The following is a 19,864-nucleotide window of genomic DNA, read 5'->3' on the forward strand; positions in this document are numbered from 1 at the left end:
CAGCTTCACCACGTTTAGATGTTGTCCCTAGTTGTTGCAGCGACGATGTTTTCTGATATTTTTCTTTGACTGTTTGAAAAATAGTTAAATCTTTATCTTTTTTGTCACTATGGATTTTTTATCAACTGTCCGTTAAGCTTGGAATGTTTCATTGCATCACTTGTTATAGTTCTATTACATAGAAGACACATAGGTCAAGTACTATTTCCTGGTGAGGAAATAAACAATATTCAACACTGTATTTTCGGCGTTTTTTCTTCGACTCATTCATACTGTTATCTCTTAAAAAGGGAACAAAAGATATAAGAAAATTTGTAAATCAACTGTTTAATTTGTAACAAACCACTGTTAATAATTATACGCACCCACCTTTATTTATAGTTTACTTAGGACGTAAAAATCGCTACTATTTTATTTATCTTCATTTCCATAATAATAAAAACTAATCACAATTTTATTATTTTATATTAAACCTCACGCGGACCCCCTGACGTTGTTCATGGACCCCTAAATCAGTTTTCATTTTTCACGGACCCCCTGACGGACCCTTGAGGGTCCATATGAACCACTTTGGGAAACACTGGTCTAAAAGTATAAATTTTTTATAAAAGAAAATTATTACCAAAAGGTAAATTTTAATACAACAGGATGGAATTCTCGATATTAACAACCTGGGATGATAAACCAATCGATCATGAAGCGACTATAATTAAATTGCATTCTGAAGATGATGTTGTGATTATGGAAATAAAAGCTCCATTTTATGATGATCCACCACCAAATCCCAGGGGGACTGATAAATCCTTTAACAAATTGTGGGATTATGAAGGTAAACCATAAGTCTTTATTGCACTTAATATTTCCGGAGTTCAATGCTATAATTTTTTATCAATGTATATATTTTTGCGTTTTCCAAACATGACTAGTGATTTGAAAAATCAATTAAAGAAAAACGAAAGAAACCAAATGCTACGTTCTGCTTAGGAAACTAGTGTTTATCTTCAAAGTTTTAACTATTAGTTACAGTAGTGTTGCCAACCAGTGAAAGTCTTAAAAGAAAGTTTTAAAAAAACCACTGTTTTTATCATAAAGCACAGTCTGGAGGGCAGAATTAAAAAACTGTCTGTCAATCATGAGACATGTCGACAGAGGCACTGGTAAGCTTACCACTGACCTGAACCATTTAAAGATCTTTATAGATTACAGGATTGCTGATACGGAATAACTTGTAACTGTAGAAGAAAAGTCCGCCGGATGCGCGCTAACTCCCGCGTAGGTTATGCTTAGCTCGTACTTTTAACATTAAGGTCTATGGTAGTGATTGCGTTCATAAAAAATTATTTTAAAAATACCGAAACGTTTTCATTACAGAAACAATAACCGGTTTTAAGCTAATTTTCATTAAATTTCTGTATAATTTTGCTACTGTTAAAAGAAATTAAGATTCGCTCTTATTTATTGTTCGATTTAAATTTTAGCTACTCTTCTTTAATCGTTTTCGTTAAAAGGACGCTATCGCGGGGGAAACTTTTCATCACAAAATAGTGTTTCACCTCCATAACTAATTAAAGTAAAGAAAAAGTGAGTTTAGACAGACCTAGAGTTAGCCACGAAGTTTCAGTTGCTGAAAAAAAGAATTCAATATATCAAAATGCAAACAAATTATTGGAAGAGAACTTCCCCGTTGCATAATCCTCAGTTATCCGCTCATAATCTATTTTTATTTAAAACTTCTTGGCCTACTCTAGGTTTGAATGAACTTACTTTTTCTATGCTTTAAATTAGTTATGGAGGTAAAGGCCCGGTGGCTGAGTGGTAGCTCTTCGCGCTCCTGTGCCACCGGTCATGGGCTCGATCCTCGGGCCGGGCAAGGTTTACTCAGCCTTTCATCCCTTCAGAGGGTTGATAAATGAGTACCAAGCATGCTTGGGAACTAAACACTGGAGGTTCTGCTTTCGGCTGACCACCTGACCGGAGCATCTGCTCCTACACCCCAGAGTCCAAGGTCAAGAAAACAGAGATGGGCACAGTAGGCCTTGGCCCTCTATGGGCTGTCGTGCCATTGAGTTTAGAGTTTATGGAGGTAAAGCGGAATTTGGGTGTAAAGTTTCTCCCGTGGAATTGCGTCCTCATAAGAATAAAAGGGATAAACAGTCGTTCAAAACAGCGATAGTTCTTGAATTCTGGGCAGCCTACGCTTCTTTTCGTCTGTTCTTCTCCAAAATGGGCTTAACATTGAATCTGCTATTTAGAGATACCTAGTAGAGATTAATGCAAGCTTTCCTAGTGTTTACCTCGTAAGACATATATGCCAAGCAAATATTTACAGTTGTGAATGCTGTGACATGTAGTTGAAAATATTGCTTTATAATAGCACCATCTGTTGAGAATGATTTCTAAACTTTTGGTAAAAAAGAAGTTTGTGATTTCTTAAGCAGAACTCAGCTAACCATACATTTTTGTCCTTTTCTAAATGATTTTTCAAATTAAGGGCATATTTAGAATACGCAGTAATTTAAAATGTTTGTATTTCTTTTTGTATAGTCGTTGAAGCATTTTTTCTTGGAAAGGCTGAAAAATACCTTGAAGTAGAGTTTTCTCCGTAAGTCATTAAAATTCGACTAATATAGTATTAACTAGGGATATATGTAGTGCTATCTGTTTAAATAATAGTATGTAAATATATATATGTGTGTGCGTTATATAAAAAGCTAATCTTTGTATGTTATTTCTTTATCTAAATTCTTCTTCTTAATTTATTATTCAAAAATGGAAGCTTTCTCACACTTAATTATTCACATCCAGTCTTTTAATCTATTTTTAGTTCAAGTATGGTTTAGTAAAATTCGTTTTAAAAGATCTCAATGCATCTTAATTTATTGATACAATGTATAATAAGAATATTCTGGTTTTCTTATATCCATAAATTATGATTCCTTACAGGCATGGATTTTATTTTATTTTGCTGCTCGCAGGGAGAAAAAATGCAATTAAAGTAAGATAGGCTCATATTCATTCAAATTTCATTTCATAGCTAGTTTCATTTAGTATTGTTGTAAAAAACTATTTAATCTTCTTAAACCCAATGCCCGATATAGTTTTTTTTAATCTCTTAAAAGATAATGTTCTGCTTATATGTCTTTACAAAGCGATTGTCTACGTAAAAATATTAATGGATTTACCCTTGGTGTTAGTTTATAATTACAATAAAAAAATTATAAGAAAAGTTACAAATGCAGTATATGCAATATTTTAGATAGTTTTCTTATGTATCTTATTACAGGGCTGCCAATGGCTAGTTTGCTATTAAAAAGGTGACTAGAATTGCTCTGTAGAATAGACCGCAGAGACTAATTTTGCCAAAATATAAGCAAAAACGACCATTTTGTAGTCAGTTGCGCAAAAATCAGCGATATTCTCAATTAATTCTTTTTAACTTAGCCGTATTTTTACTGGCCTAATTTCCACTAATCTTTTAATCACATAGCTGTCATATTTAATTTGGAAAACTGATCCATGCCGCAATCGAGCTTAAAAAGATCGCTATTTTATTATTTTTAATTCGTAGCTATTTTTTTTTTTAAGTTTATAGTAATATTTATTTAAATGACATATTATTCATGCAGGGCCAGATATATTTTATCTCTACAGTGTAATTGAAAATGAGCTCTACTATTCTGTTATATTATCCCCATGTGAAGCAATATATGTGGGAAGAAATCAAATAGATAATTATTGATCAAAAATTTCTGTAATTCTTGAGGAGAAATAATTATTCAGAAAAGAAAATTAAAAAATATTATGAAATGCTCATTAGTTTTAGAATATGCCAATTTTTTATTTATTTAACGCATTACAGTTTATAACTCTTAATTTTATCTTCTTAAGTTTATAACTCTTTATTTGAATCCAGTAGATTCTACTTTATTACCACTAAAAATATTCAACAATATACAACAAAAAAAAATCGTAATAATTAAATAAGTCAAAAAGTTATGAATCGAATTAATTAATTTTGTTGATTAATTTTAATGAATTAAATTTTCAAACGAAAAAAAAAATTACATTTACGAGTTAACTTTCTTAGCTACATGTTTCTATTTCTGAGTAAAAGTCGCATTTTCCTCCATTATTTAAAGCTCTAGTTTCAGGAGGTTAAATTAAAACTGTTAGAAGGTGAATACTAGTTAAACTGTTTGGTTATAAGTTAACTCTTATTTACGATTAAGATATAATCTTTCCTGTAACTATATTGTCTCAGTTTTTTTTTCACTTAAGATCCTTTAAAATGCCGAAGAAATTTACTACATTCTACAGAAAGAATTATCCAAGCTTAGTATGTTAAATTTAGAAATATATTACTACTATGTGATTCTGCCCCCAGCTAACTTGGCTTACCAACCCCCATGATTGCTCTACAATTATTTTTGTTTTGTATCATAAATTGATACATATTACATTATAAGATCCAAAAAATATTTTTATTGTTTATTAATATGAATTAGGCTTAACTGATTAAGTTTACCAATCTATAGGGATAAAATTGAAAGCTTTTTCTACTTTTTAACCATTGCGATTTCATCCACAAACTTCTTTTTTAAATTCGTTATAAATTATTGGCAGCTATAAAAATTTGTTAAATGTTTTTTTACTACAGAAATAATTTAGCAATTGTGCAAAAATTTAATTTCTAATTTTTAACCATTTTGTATTCATTACCAGACGGCTCTACTCGCCAATCCCCATATTTGAATCTCATTCATCATTGTTTTTATCCCCCCCTTTAAACGTCAATATTTTCCACATTTTGTTTTCAAAATAATACAATTATTGTAACTTTTTGTAAGACCATTTGGTTAATATGTTAATCGTAACGAAATAGACGGTTTACTAGATTTGAAAAATAATCATCTCTACTTTGAAAAAAAAATAGTAATCCAAATAGTACTGATTGTGTGATTCAAATAGAAAACGATTTTCATCCCTCTTTATGAATTTTTTTATTTTTAAAATCCATGTTAAGATTTATATCTGGCAACAACAATCTTTTTATCTCTTTCTTTTTTTGCTACATTTGATTGAGATCTATTGGAGCACGCCTATAAAATTAAAGATCTCGTCAGGAAAATATGAATTCTCAACAATAGATATTAAATAGTCAATATTTACAACAAAAAAGCTCTAACTTTTAACTACGTTGTTGCATTTCAGTGGACTACAGACCAACCAAAACATTATTTTTTTCCTCAAGTTTAACAGTTGATAATGCTCTAATTAATAATCGAATCTTAGTTTTTTCTTCCATCGAATTTCTTATACATTTGTTTACACATCTTCGCAATTTGAACTTTTTAAATCTTATAGTTATGGCTTTGCAAAACAAAATGTAACTTAAAAAGAAAGAAAAAAATTTGTGAAAAAGACACTTGCAGAGCTGCTTGTACGGTATTTTTTATGTCTAGTTCAACAGTTACTAATTCTCGAATTAACTATCGAATATTAATATTTTTTATTCTATCGTATTCCTCGTACATTATTCTACAATTCTTCGTAATTTCAAATTTCCAAGTCATAGTTATTTCGCAACGAAGCAAAATGAAACATTAAGTTGAACATCTATAACAGCGGCGCCGGCCCTTACTATTACGATTAAAAACGGTGCAAAGTGTTTTGATTATTAAATTTAAGGTAATTCAAAAAGTGTAGTTAATCGATTGGACTTTATTTTGAGTGAATGGCTCAATCGTTAAATGGTCAATAAAGAGGTTGAAACTTATTTCTAATAATCAACTTTCAACTCCTCTCTGTTTCATCTCTTAATTAATCCAGTATTGTTTAATACACTCTCCTTTTTGTACTATGATGTATCAGATTGCGATGGCTCGTTGGTTAAATATTAATTTGCGACCCCAAATGCGTATAATTATATGCTCTCGTTTTTCTATAAGGATTACAAAAATACTTATTAAGGGAGGAGTTTACGGAACAACTTGTATAAGAATATATAACCCTGTATCAGCCAATTAGTTAGGCATTAATAAGTGTTGGTAATTCAGCTTATTTTTTAGAAAAATTCTTCCTACTTGCTATTTTGTAAAGTCTTTTCCAACAACTGTACAAGCTGGCAGCTTACAGTTGTTGCAATTATGCTAAATGAGATACAAGCAATCTGCAACACAAGCAATTATGCTAAATGAGTGTACAACTGCTTTTGCAATCCTGACGTGTCAAGTTTTTCACATTCAAATTGTATTCACTATTTCAGGTTGGTTTGCCTATAGTTTATACTGCAAATATTGAAGGAAATAGTTGGACAGGCATAGCAAGAATACCAAAATCATATTTCCCTCCAAATGTCAAACTTTTCAATGCATACGCTATTCATGGTACTGGTAAGAATAGAACGTATGAGGCATTAAACCCCGTGCCAACTGGGCAGTTTCAAACTCCAGATTTGTATGTATACATATTTCATTTAGATATAATATAGTTCCTAAATAATTTTGTTAAAAAATAATCTTCACATCATGTTATTAAGTTTTAAAAAGATAATTTTCTTAAAACCAAGGAAAAAAGGTACAGTGAGCCAAACAATACATCTTGAGACTAGCCCTGGCTGACAGAATCATAAAAAATGGTACCTACTTTTAGGTTAGAGACACGCAAAAAGCGATTATTCAAATGGGCGGTATATCATTGATTGCGTGTATAATAACGTATTGAAATTTTATAAAAACTGTGTAGAAATCCCTTGTAATAACTCTTGAAAAAGTGATCAACAAGATTATTGGAATTTAGGAACGCATGGTTACGAATCGAATCCATCCAAAAGTTGAGTAGTTAAAAGAGCAATTTGTAATATCAGTGCTGTAACATAAAGGTTTTAAAAAGTATGGGAATTTTACAAATCACAAAGAAATCAGTAATTATAAATATCGAAAAGCGATGGAATCGTCGAGTCTATCAAAAAGTGATTACTCAATGGAGAGATTCAAATATTCGCGTGTCGTGTTATGAAAATAAAAATATAAGGATTTTAAAACTCGTGGAAATTCGTAGGATAAATTACCAGAAAAATGCTCGAAAATGAACTTGGATTTACGATGGAATCTGCTCAAATCGAGCGTATTTTAATCTCTTATATTAGGTCTGTAACATAGTCGCCACTTTTAGCGAATAGGGTTTGATATTTTGGTAGCCATGTACTATATAATGCTAACTAGTTTGCCACTGACAACTGCTAAACTAGAGCTCTAGAAAACGAAGAGATATTACTTTAGTTAAAATGACTTTTTGTAGATTAGCATTTAGTTTTAAACATTACATTAGAAAAGAATCTATACAGCATGTTTTAGGTTAAAAAATATTTCTTTTTTATTATAACCCATATAAAAATTTACGATGAGTCCCCCCCCCCAAAAAAAAAAGATATTACATGGAATAACTTTAGTTATGATGATTAGATTTTCATATTCTTAGTATTTCATGGATTCCATTACCAAAAGGATAATCTTATTCGAAAATAATTTTTGTTAATTATTTAATTTAATAACAGTAGATAAACTTTTGAACTCTAAGGTGTTTTTTAGCTATTCAATTTAAACTGAAAAAATTTGAACAAAATCAGCCCAACAGTTGAGTTATGAAGTTTTTAATGAAGTTTCATTATGAAATTTGCATTTCTCAAGAACTATGTAATTGATTTTATTAAGAAATACTTAACGATTTAAAATTTTCCTAACAACTATTAAACAAAATAACGATTAAAAATTACTTTTTCATACGCCTTTTTTTTTTTGTGGATAAACGAGCTTTATAATTGCAAGAAAAAGAATTTGGTTCGTTTAAGTTTGTCAAGATATGGAAAAATATGCAAAAGACATTATTAATTCACATTAAGGAAATTTAACTTGCGACTACTCTCCTATTAATTTGAGAAAATACTTAAAAGATTGCAGCCATCTCCCATTTATTTAAAATCAAGAATTTGAGCCTGGCAAGAAAACTAAGTTTGAAACTTGTCAGCACAAATTAATTAGCATATACACCTTGAACTATTGAGATCGGGCATTTGATACATGAAAATCCCATTAATTAGGAAAAGTTATTGAGGGTATTTTTTTTCCGCCTACAATATAATATGCAAGTTTAGCGTTCCGCTATTATGTCATTAATTTCATCATTTTTTTACAGTCATAGATTGGAATACTTCCGTTACATTCAGTTTGAAACAATTTTGGACTTTGGAGATAGGCTTTCGGATGTATGGAAAGCAGCTCTTGAGGAAAAAGGTATTTAAGTAGCAATAGGATGGGAATTTTGTTTAGTTGGCAATGTCTTTGAAGAATGTGAGAGAAGAAAAAACAATTCATTTTGAATATTATTGATAAAGTTCAAATTAAAAAAAGCTTTCAGCCTTATTCTAGGCTTATGTTTTTAAGGCTAAATTACAAGTTTTTAAAAAAATTTCTTTTTTTTTTTTTAATTTTCAAAGGAAAGAAAAATTTAGAAAAGAAATGGTTTTAATATCAATTTAACCCTCAACTTAATATTTTAATGATTCACCAGACAATGACTTTTATAAGCAGAGGCGTATATAACACTTCAGCATAGTTCAAAAAAATAAATAACTCTGGTTTATAATTAAATTTTTTTTTAATTCACTTTATAAATAATTCCTCTAAATTGAACACTGAATACGACTTTGGAAAGATGGTGTGCTATTTTTTTTGTACTACACATTAAGATAAATTTCATTTCAATGTGATAAGTGAATGCAAGGTTTCAATTGAGAACCTTTTCTAAATTTAACCTTTTCATGGCAATCACAATTTTTGCTATCTTAAATTACAATTCAATTAATGATCATAAATACCTGAATATACCTTTACCAAAAGTCTGAGATAGGGCCTGAGAATTTTGGGTAGGGATGCATCTAAGTACAGTAGACAAAAAAAAAGAAAAAAGGATCACCCTAAATAATATTTGACCTAATGATCACATCTTTACATTCCAGGTCTCAATCTTAATGGTTCAAAGGGTTAACCTCAAATATGCTAATTAATTAGTGCAGACGATATTTTAAATTACAATATCAGAAACAAAAATGTTCTTTCTTCGAATAATTTTTTGGGGAACTTCTAATGTAAATTTTACTTTCTGCGCATTTCGCCATTTCTCGAGAACTTTTTAAGAAAAATTTTTTTACGCAATTATTGAATTTGGATTCGTTTATCCTAAGATAATTCCATGCAAAAAATAACTTATAGTAAATATTTATTATTTTATTTAATAATAGCTGAGAAAATTGAATTGTAAGGTATAAAATTTTTTACATCATTTTAAAGAATGTAATTTTGTATGGCAAAATAAAAAAAATTGAGAGAAATCTGTCGAATAGAAAAAAATTTAAAATTTTAATTCTCTGTTCCAGAGAAATCAAATTTTAAAATTACGACTTTTTAAAATTTCATTTCTCAGGAACAATTTGATCAATTTCTTTTGAGTTTTGCCATGCAAAATTACATTTGTTAAAATTTCAAAAATTGTATATCTTAGAATTAAAAAATTTTTCTACTATTGAATAAAACAATAAATATTTACTAAAAGTAATTATTTATTTTTTTTGCATGGAATTATCTTTAGATAAACAAAATTTATAATTACGTGCAAAAATTTTTCCCTTTCACTTAAAAAGTTCTCAAGATATGCTGAAATACGCAAAAAGTAAAATTAGCATTAAGGACTCAAACCTCTTGATCGCTCTCCTGACTTAACTTGTAACACATTTGAGTTTAACCCTTTGAATCATTAAGATTGAGTCCAAGAAAATGGAGAAAAGTTAATCTGGACTGTTTTTTTTGTTCTTTGTGCACTGTACATACATGTTACATACAATACATACATTATATAGCCATAAAACTGGAAAAGTGCATACACAGGAGAAAAAGAGATCATATTTTGCAGGATGTCATTTTAAATTAGCATAAAATGGAACGGTGTCATGGCTTGAATTTTCTTGTAAGGCAGTGTTATTTTTATAGTATAGCAGAGATGGTTTATTAGTTATTTTAACATTATACTCATTTTTTAACTGTTGTACTTGTTTTGGTTCGAATGCATTAAATTAAGAGAAATACACACATTTTGTAATGATTAAGACAAAATAAGCAGTGAATATAAATTTCACTTTATTACAACATTTCTTCCTTGGCCAGGATTTCTTTCAAACTCTGCAAAAAAATAATAAACAAATAAAACACATATACAAAATCGGTATATAAAATAATAAAGACCTAACATTTAAGCACTTCCTAGAAAGATTTAATAGAAGGAAAAGCTTTTTATCAGAAAATATCTAATAAAAAAATATATTATGTAGTTTGAACTAAAAATAGGAATTAATGTTTCATAATGTTGGCGAGTTTTTAAATATGGACAAAGCTTGAAATGCTTGTTCATGAAAATAGACATGTCTCAAAATGTGCCTAGGAAAATGGACACAGCTACTAAGGAAAATTTATATAGCATTTGAATCTGTTTTCCAAATTTCTCTTATGAGTATTGTTTTTTTTTAAAAGAATAAACTAATGAATTCAAATAAATTCTAAATGTATCTATTTGCATAAATCTTTTTTTAAAAAAAGGCGACAGTCAAATCGACCCTGAAGTCTAATTATGCTTGGTGATTAAATAAATAACGAAAAGCAAGCATATACAAAAGTCAAAATGTGTCGAGTGCTCAAAAATAGGTGCCTATTTTGAAGACTTGCCAAAACGCGAACAAGGAAAAACAAAAGAAATTTGAAACAGAAAATATAAAGTTGCAAATGCAAAATAATAAAGATGAAAAACTGATTTAGAAAACTCGCAGCAGCCAAGGGTAAAATTGAAAGCGTTAAGTAGCAAACGAAAAATGGAAAATAAATAAAGTTAAAAGCCAAAATTAGAAAAACAAGAGAGACAAATCCGGGCAGTATAAATTTTCACAAGCTAAAGAGAGGTGGTTGAAAACTCACATCGTTAACAAAGGAATTAGCATTAATATGGAGGAAATGAGATCTCAGGATATCAAGATGAGCTGTAACAGGGTTTGAAACAATTTGTCATTAAAAGAATTGTTTTTCACTAATTTCATTTTGTCTTTTGTTTTAAATCTATTGTTTTTCTCACTTATGCCTGGCAAGTTTTGAGAATGAGCATCGATTTTTTAGCTCTCAAAATATGTCTACTTTTTCTGAAGTAAATGAAATTTTATATGTTATAATCACACATTTTATAATACTACTACTAATAATAATAACCTTTTAACAACTTGAACTACATCTTCATCATTTAAAACATGATCTTTTCCAACTTTCTGAGGATTATACTTTACAGATGAACCCCAAACTAAAGCACTGTAAAATAAATAAAAATTGTTATAGTTTTTTAAAAAATGACACATTTAAACATAAGATTTTTGAACTTATTTTACAGAAGAGCACTAATAGCTACCATTTGTAACAATAAAATACTAATTCAGTATTAAAAAAATATCAAATGTATTTCACATTCTACAATGAATTAAAATATATTTGAGCAAAAGATAATTTATTATAAATAATCTAATTATGTAACGTAATGCAAATTTGATTAAAACTTTAACAATGCTGTAAAATTTATGAGAAAAATAGAAAATTTGGAAAAACATTAAAGATATTCATGATAAAATTTCTACACAAAATTGGATAAGTAGATAACATCAACCCTTTGCTTATGGTGTACCATTACATGTGGCCCACATGTTGCACCAACCCTAAGCAAAAGGTTAACAAGCAAATCAAAAATCATGAACATAAAATTTCAAAAATTAATGATTTTGAAACTGAGCTTCATATGCTAAAAATTTGTTTTTTGATTTATTAAGGATGCACCAAAACAATTTTGAAAAACAATGAATATTCAAATTTCAACACAAATTTGAGAAACTTTGTAAAAAAGACTATATTTTTTAAAGAAAATATAAAAACTGCAAAATGTCTTTAGTAATGACAAAACAAAGATAATGCTTTATTTTTAAATTTAAGTGGATAGGACAGAAAAAATTTAAATTCTATGAAAGGAGAGTTTATTAAATAATTTAAATAATGAAAAAATTGTCTTCCTCTTCATTAAAAATAACAGTTATTTAAGTACTATCAATATACACACCTAAACCAATTTTTTTCTGTGTTTCATCATTCCATTGCAAGTAATCACTACATTTTTAAAACATTAGTAGAATACTGGTCCAGTAAATATAGTTTCTAACTATATAAATTCAAAAAAATTTTTCTTTTGTTTAAAAATTATTTACTCTAATATCTAATTGTACAAATTACTTTTTGACTATAAATTTGTAATACGCACAAAAGGTTTTCTAATTAAATTTGAAATATAGAAATAGGGTTGTCTTTTTATATTTCAAATTAACATTTCTTGTAGCATTGGTTTTACAATTGAACAATTTTGCTCTGGACATGTAACAAGCAAGGGAGATTTTCTATTTTCTCTCCACAAGAAAAAATTCCTACTTGTTGATGAATTAAAAAAAAAAAAATGTTTTAAAAGCAGAAAAAAATGAACAATATCAAGAGGAAAACTGCATATCAGCAAATCCCTGACTACAAAGAGAAAGCGTCATGCAAATAATTTATACCCACTATTTAAATTCTTTCATAATTGTGCGATGAAGCTTATTACAGAAGGCTTCAACAGTACATCTATCATGTGTTAGAATGACAGGCGATTCATAATCAGGTAACTGTCCTTTAGGTTTAGTGTATCTAGAAAATAAATATAGCTTTAAGCAAGAGGGAAACAAAAAATAATAAGATAAAAAATATGTTAATATCAATTTTACAATTCTAACAGAAATACACAATAATCGAAAGAAATACAGAAGGTATTAAGATAGGCAATAAAACCTAAAAATGAAGTTTCTTAAACATGTAACAATAAATCTTGTTTTGGGATAAAAAAGTCAATGACACATAAATATAATTAACAACATATATATTAACACAAACATAAATCAATTGTTTTCTGTTGCTCATACATACACCGCAGCTTAACAATCTTAGAAATATTGTGCTTCGAAATTGTATGTATAGATATATATATGCTATTTGGATCTTCTTGAACTTAAAACTATGATAAACTTATAGTTAAAGAACAAAAAAAGAATCGGAAAGGATTAAGGTTAGGAAAAGTTAAATTAAAAAAGTAAATTTGCAGGACAAAAAATAATTCTTCAACCGAGAACAAAAAATGGAGAAATTGTTAAGTTTCCCACTTTGTTAACTGCCCACTCTTATAGATTTTAATTTTTATTGGTTAACTTTAGATCAAAAGAAGAATATAAGAACAAAGAAGAATATAATATAAGAAACTTAACCTTTCACACGTCTGTGGATGTTAAGCTTTTTATAGTTATAATAAGTGACAATAATAATAATAAAAAAATTGATAATAACTTTAATAATTCATTATAGAATCCCTTAACAAGACAAACAAAAATTTTATGATTTGGCTGAACTGATATTAGTTTTGATGTACAATTAAAAATATTAAAAAAAAAAAGGATGAAGTAATTGTTTGGCATTTAGTTAGGTATTTTTTTTTCTAACAGAACCTTAATAGTTGATAAAAATAATAGATGTATTAAACATATTATGGTAGCTTTTATTTTAATAAGAAATCAATAAACGAACACATTTGTAAATAGTTAGTAATCGAGGTGTTTTTACTTAAATACAATTAACATTCCGGCAAGTGTATAAAAAATATTATATGTTTATAATTTTATGTTTCCAGATTGCAACAAAAGTAAAATTTGACTGATATCCAATTTATTACAGAAAGGAAAATTATTTCACTCACAAATTAAGATTAATGCTCAACAGCCATAAATGTGTTCATTATTTTCTTTTGAGAATTTTTATTATTTCTCCCCCTTTTTCTGATTTGTCAATTCCTATTAATATAAAAATCAACAAATTACATTTGAATAAATTAAGTCTTTTTTCTTCACACCACAAAGCAATCAGCCCTGAAGAGATTATTTAATATTAAAATCAGATTTAATTAACAGGCTGTTAAAATTTACAGGATCACTCACTATTGGAAAATCGTCTTACATTCTAATTAGCTTTAGGTATTCCCAAGTTTTCTCCAATAGGTCATCAAAATTCCATTTATGATGAGCTGATAATGGAACTGTATGGGGTATTTGATAAATTATGTCCAATTCCTATATGAAAGAAAAAGAATAAAAGATCAAAATGATTAAAATTTTAAATGTAAATATACTAAAAAACCACTAGTAAAACAATAATGGATTGTAATTCAAATTCAACAATTATTTCACAATTTATTTCAGATGTCTATTGATATTACACTAAGGGTTTCCACTCAATTTTAGAAGCAAAATTTCCTCACTTTCCCATGCTTTCCAGGATAACTTCAAAAAATTTTTAGATTATATTTTGACTAGGCACTGCAATATTTCATTAGAAATATTTTTTTTAATAAAATACACAATTAAACTTTTTAATAGAAAATTTATTAAATGATACATATTGTAAAATATTAAATTTCATGAAATGAAGCTTTGATAAGTAGATTTCATAATACATAAATTATTGATAGAAGCAATGATTTGCATGAAAACCAAAAAAGTTTTAATAAAGCATAGTTTATTCGAGTTAGATTTGTCATATAGTTACAGGGTTCCCACTCTATGAGATTGAAATTCCAGGACTTTTCAAGGACCTCAACAAAATTTTCAAGGACCTTAATCTAAGACCAATTTTAAAAATTATTCTCTTCTATTTTACTAGAAGCAACAATGCTTGTTGTGGCAATAATTAATTTCAAATATAATACCTAAATGCTTTGCCTATATAGAGAGAAGAGAGTATATGTATTATGGACTAAAATTTATATTTTTTTAAAAACAACCCTACTGGTTTTACATATTAATTCACAAAATCATTTTCAGCACAATCTATAACTAATGGTAATGAGGTGTTAATGGTGAAATCCTTTAATCCTGTGTATTTCCATGTGAAGGCTGCATGAAAGACAGAGNTAAAAAAAAGAATATACAGTCAGTTAACCAGTCAAGATATCTCACAGGAATTTTTTTAAAAGCATTTTTTTTTAATAAAGAGGGCATTTTTAATTTTAAAAAAAGTGTCATTAATCCTGCCTATTTAATTAATGTTTAATCCCGCACCTTATGCAATGAAATTTAAATTAATCAATTAAAAGAATAAAGTAATTAGTTCAATAAGTTAAAAACTTGATAATTGAGGACTGTAAATAAAGTAATGGCAAATTGCTCCTGGAATATATATATATTTTTTAATGAACATACAAGCAAAACTACTTTATACTTCTTCAGTGTATTTAATGACTAGCAAAGTTTTGCACCTTTCTCATGATATTAGCACACAATTTGCACAATTTGCTATTGGCGATGGCCGGGGAAACATCCTTGAGAATGATTCCAAGACATGCCATTGCAATTTTGCTTTGGTAGCTGGACGAATTGCGTGCGAAGTTGAACACTTTCCACAATAATATCTCTTTGAAAGGTTTAAATATTTTACATGTTTAGAAATAAATGGAAATATGTGATAAAGTTATTAAATAAGAAAATATGCGGTTGCATGTTATATATGAGTTTAAACTAAAATCTATTTTGTTAAAATGTTAGTATTTTTGTGTTGTATGAAATGTTTTTTTTTTTCAGCATAAAACATTTTTAATTTGTTGCATAAACTTTAGAAAAAGAAATGGACAAAATATCAAGAATTTTTAAATGGAAATTAAAAAATTATGAAAACAAGAACAAATAAAAACTAAATGAATAACATATTTTGAACGAAATAAAAATGAAAAAGTATAGTTTTACCATGGTTTGAAGATTAATTCCACCTTTGTCTTTTTTTCTTAAAACCATTTGAGGCAGCTCTTTATTTAGCCTGATACCAAAACCTTCTAATTCATGTTCAATAAGTTTTTTGTGAAGTAATGGTTTCAAGACATCCAATACGATAAAGATTAAACTGCAAGTACGTGCCACTGAAATAAATAGAACAAAACTATTAGTTGAAAGAATAATAAACAATATTAAAGACTGAAAAACAGAAATAATAATAGCCAGGATACAAATAAAGAGCATTAATTTGAAGCACAAAAATAACAATCACTACTTTTAAATATTTTAGAAATTCTGAGGGGGAAAAAAGCAAACATAATTCAAAAAAGATTTATAAACAAATTTTTTAAGACATCCTATACATCAGGTGTTCTGAAAATGACCAAGGAATTTAAAAATCAATAAAAGAAAAACAGAAAGAGATAAAAAGACACATTTTGCTAATTTCTACTTAAATAAACCAGAGTCCAGATTAAAGTTTGTCAACAGATGTCACTGCTAATTAAGAAAAACTATTAAAATTTTTTTTAAAATAACCATAATTTGCAGCAACCATAAGATATAATAAGATGGTAGAGGATAAGAGGATAAAATTAACAGACCTTGGTACAAAAATTTTAATTATTATGATGATTTGATATGCGAAAAAAAAAAATAACATAGCTAGCAACACTTTTGTAGAAATTTACAACTAGATTTGAAATTTTGTAACAGTAAATCATCTGATTTCTCAACAGAACGTAGAAAACTGTGCATTTTTTTTTCTTTTCTTAAATCGTCTTTTCAAACCATTAGTAATTTTAGGAGTAGGCAATATGATTTTACTTTTTAAACTTAAATTCCCAAATTAACTTTAAAATGGAATTTTACTCTTCAAAAAGGTTCTCACCAGTTATACAGCCTACTTTATTACTAAGAAAAATGCATACTCTTAGCTCATACTCTCATACTAAACTACAAATTCTTTAGTTTCTTAAGAATAACCAACATGCAATTTATTATTCCCCACATTGGATTATACAGTATTGGTAGGATAGCCAGCTTGTAGTCAGAAGCCAGATTTGTTTTATTTTTCCAACAGCTACGCCAATGTATTTATGTGCTATTTTACTACACCTAGTGGCTGAACTTAAAACCCCCCAAAAAATATGAATCAACAAGAACTGATAAGGAAGAGAGAAAATTTATCCATTTCTCTTCTTTCAATGGAACAAGGAATAAAGAGTCAACGCTGATAGCAAAATTTGGTTGAATGTGCTGGCTGGCTGACAGAAGCATCAGCGACAACTAACCTGGCCATATACTAGTCTTTATTCAGTAAATCTAGAGAGCATTGATTCAAGAAATCACAGAATAAGATAATTCATAAACTTTCTCCCTGGTTATAGAAGTAATATCTGTCACGTAAGAAAGATATGGAATATCAAAAAGTATTAGCGATGATGAGTTTATTTATACTTCAAAAGTATTTATGGTAAACTGGCACTCATAAATATTAAAAATAAAACATAATTTTCAATATTTTCATTATGTCAATGTGTATACGTTCCCTTGAAACTTATTTGATAGATAACACTGTTTAATTTGAAAACCACTATAACAGAATAAGCTTAGACCGTCCTATTTCTCGCATTGTTTGAGCAGCAATCCTAACTGGAGTTGCCACTGGCAATTAATTTAGTGATCGGTCAAAAAGGCTATCCTCAAATTGCACTGATATAAAATAACATATGCATGGAGGTTATCAAAGCTTACTCAGTAAATAACAGCCTAATCAGTGACACATAAGCAATGCAATCTATTAAAAACTAGATTTATTAATAAGTAAGAAATCAAATATTATGAACTTAAAAATATAACGAATTATGACATTTCAGTTAGAATAAAACAGATGTTTAAAATTAAATATCCTTAAACATATAATTAGATAATTATTGCTTATGTGCAATAAGTAACAATAATTGGTTAAAAACTTTCAAACAGTTTCCACAGATTAAGAAAATTTCTGTCAGTAAATCTCACATATCTTCTCCAAAATCTACAACAACTATAAAGATCTTACCAGCTATTACTTGTCTTCCTCTACCTTTACCATCTTTTGCACCTTCAATAATTCCGGGGAGATCCAAAAGTTGCATCTTTGCCCCTTTATACTTAATGACACCAGGCACCGTAGTCAATGTTGTAAACTCATAAGCTGCAACTTCAGAAAAGACACCAGCTAAGGTATTCATAAGCGTTGATTTGCCAACAGAAGGAAATCCTACAAATAGAAACATTAGTTAGCTTGATCTAAGGTTTTGCCATTTTTATTTGAATTCTATTAAACATAAATATATTACCAAGTAGAAAAGTCTTAAAAATGATAAAGAACCGCAGAAAGAGCTATCATCTAATAACATAAAGTCACAATAAAGTAGTTGCATACTAAGTGTGTCAAAACACTCAAATTCATATCATGTAATAACAGAGTAGCAAGAAAATCCACATTAAAAAAACAAACAATAAAATAATATAAAAGTGTTAAATTTTTAACACTTATTTCGAAAAGAAAAAAAAAAGCTTTAAGCCCAAAATAGGGACTAATGTGTTGGATGTTATGATGCAAAATTAAGTCTTTTTAAGGCACACTTGAACTTTTTTGAATACTCTATATAAATCCCGCAATAAAAATATGTAATAAAGTTCCACTTACCAACAAATCCTATTCTAGCGTCACCAGTTTTAGCAACATCGAAACCTTCCCCTGGACCTCCTCCGCCACCTTTTGGAGTCATCAATTCTCTTTTTAATTTAGCAAGACGAGCTTTTAATAATCCCAAATGACCCATGGTTGCTTTATTACGCTGAGTTCTGGCCATCTAGTAAAGTTAGAAATAGGATTGATTGAATTAATATATTTTTCATTTAAATAGTTTACGAGTAAAAGTAAAAATATTGATTGTCAACATTATAAATAATACAAAATTATCTGTAATTATATTGCACATTAAATTTGAATTTTCCTAATACAAGAACGCAAACATACTTGTAGAAGACTTACTATTATTTTAAATAAATGATGAAACTTTTCATAAATGATAATTTTAACGCATGAAAGGTAAAAATTTATAAAGAAATTCTAAAAAATCTTTTTGCAAACATTAACAGACGGGGAAAAAAAAATGTATTGGTGGAATTGAGAGAACTATTGTTACTCCATGTTCTGTTACCCCCCCCCCCTCCTAAGGAAAAGTTCGAAACCTGTGATAAGAATGTGCAAGAAGAAAAAAATTCACATCAATCATCACATTATTCTAACTTATCATCGTTTGTCTAACAAATAAAGTAGGGCATTAAAAAAAAGATTCCTTTCATAAATCTTAAAAATAAGCATAACGGGCATTAAAATTGTGACTAAATTAAGTAACTTTGAGATGAAAACTATCAAAATTTTAAATAACTTCAATCAACAGACATTTATATGTTTCGTTTATATGACACGCTAAAATTCCATAACCTTTTAACATTGCAAAATGATTACTTCAAAACTTAGTGTCCGAAAATATTAAACCTATTACTAAATTAATGAAGTATAGAACTGTAATATAATCTCCTTATCTTAAGTCTCAAAGGTAATGCAAATTTTTCTAATTCATCATGGCTTAACACATTTAATGAAACTTAACGTTTACAGACACAAAATAATTAAAAACACAAACCTCAGCCTCAATCGCCGTGATTTTATCGACCACTGAAGCCATTATTAAAGGAAACTGTCAAATTTCGCTTGATGAATTTAAAAAGTTAAAAGTTTACAACACATCAACAACAATCAAAAGGCATGTAATTTCAACCAGCGAGTAAGCCAGCAACTGAATAACAATTGGTTTTGAACTGCCTATTTTTGTATGATCA

The 19,864-nt window shown here is 28.4% G+C and overlaps 2 protein-coding genes across 2 annotated transcripts; one reads left to right on the forward strand and one right to left on the reverse strand.

Annotated features, from left to right (window-relative positions):
• The first annotated feature begins 236 nt into the window (after positions 1–236).
• Positions 237–8,349, forward strand: LOC107437828 (UPF0462 protein C4orf33-like). The gene is made up of 5 exons (XM_016049953.3): positions 237–829; positions 2,545–2,602; positions 2,944–2,995; positions 6,266–6,456; positions 8,194–8,349. Exons 1-5 carry the CDS (start codon positions 649–651, stop codon positions 8,297–8,299), a joined length of 588 nt encoding a protein of 195 aa, XP_015905439.2. The 5' UTR covers positions 237–648; the 3' UTR covers positions 8,300–8,349.
• Positions 8,350–10,168: 1,819 nt separating this feature from the next.
• On the reverse strand, positions 10,169–19,812 carry LOC107441810 (GTP-binding protein 128up). The gene is made up of 9 exons (XM_071179696.1): positions 19,669–19,812; positions 18,663–18,828; positions 18,030–18,230; positions 15,901–16,110; positions 15,009–15,094; positions 14,160–14,272; positions 12,684–12,806; positions 11,304–11,399; positions 10,169–10,232 (listed from the first exon to the last, which is right to left on the reverse strand). The coding sequence occupies exons 1-9, from the start codon at positions 19,708–19,710 to the stop codon at positions 10,226–10,228; spliced, it is 1,044 nt and encodes a 347-aa protein (XP_071035797.1). The 5' UTR covers positions 19,711–19,812; the 3' UTR covers positions 10,169–10,225.
• Between the last annotated feature and the right edge of the window lie 52 nt (positions 19,813–19,864).

This window comes from Parasteatoda tepidariorum, chromosome 4 (genome assembly GCF_043381705.1).
Source record: "Parasteatoda tepidariorum isolate YZ-2023 chromosome 4, CAS_Ptep_4.0, whole genome shotgun sequence".
In the NCBI taxonomy this organism is placed as follows: domain Eukaryota; kingdom Metazoa; phylum Arthropoda; class Arachnida; order Araneae; family Theridiidae; genus Parasteatoda; species Parasteatoda tepidariorum.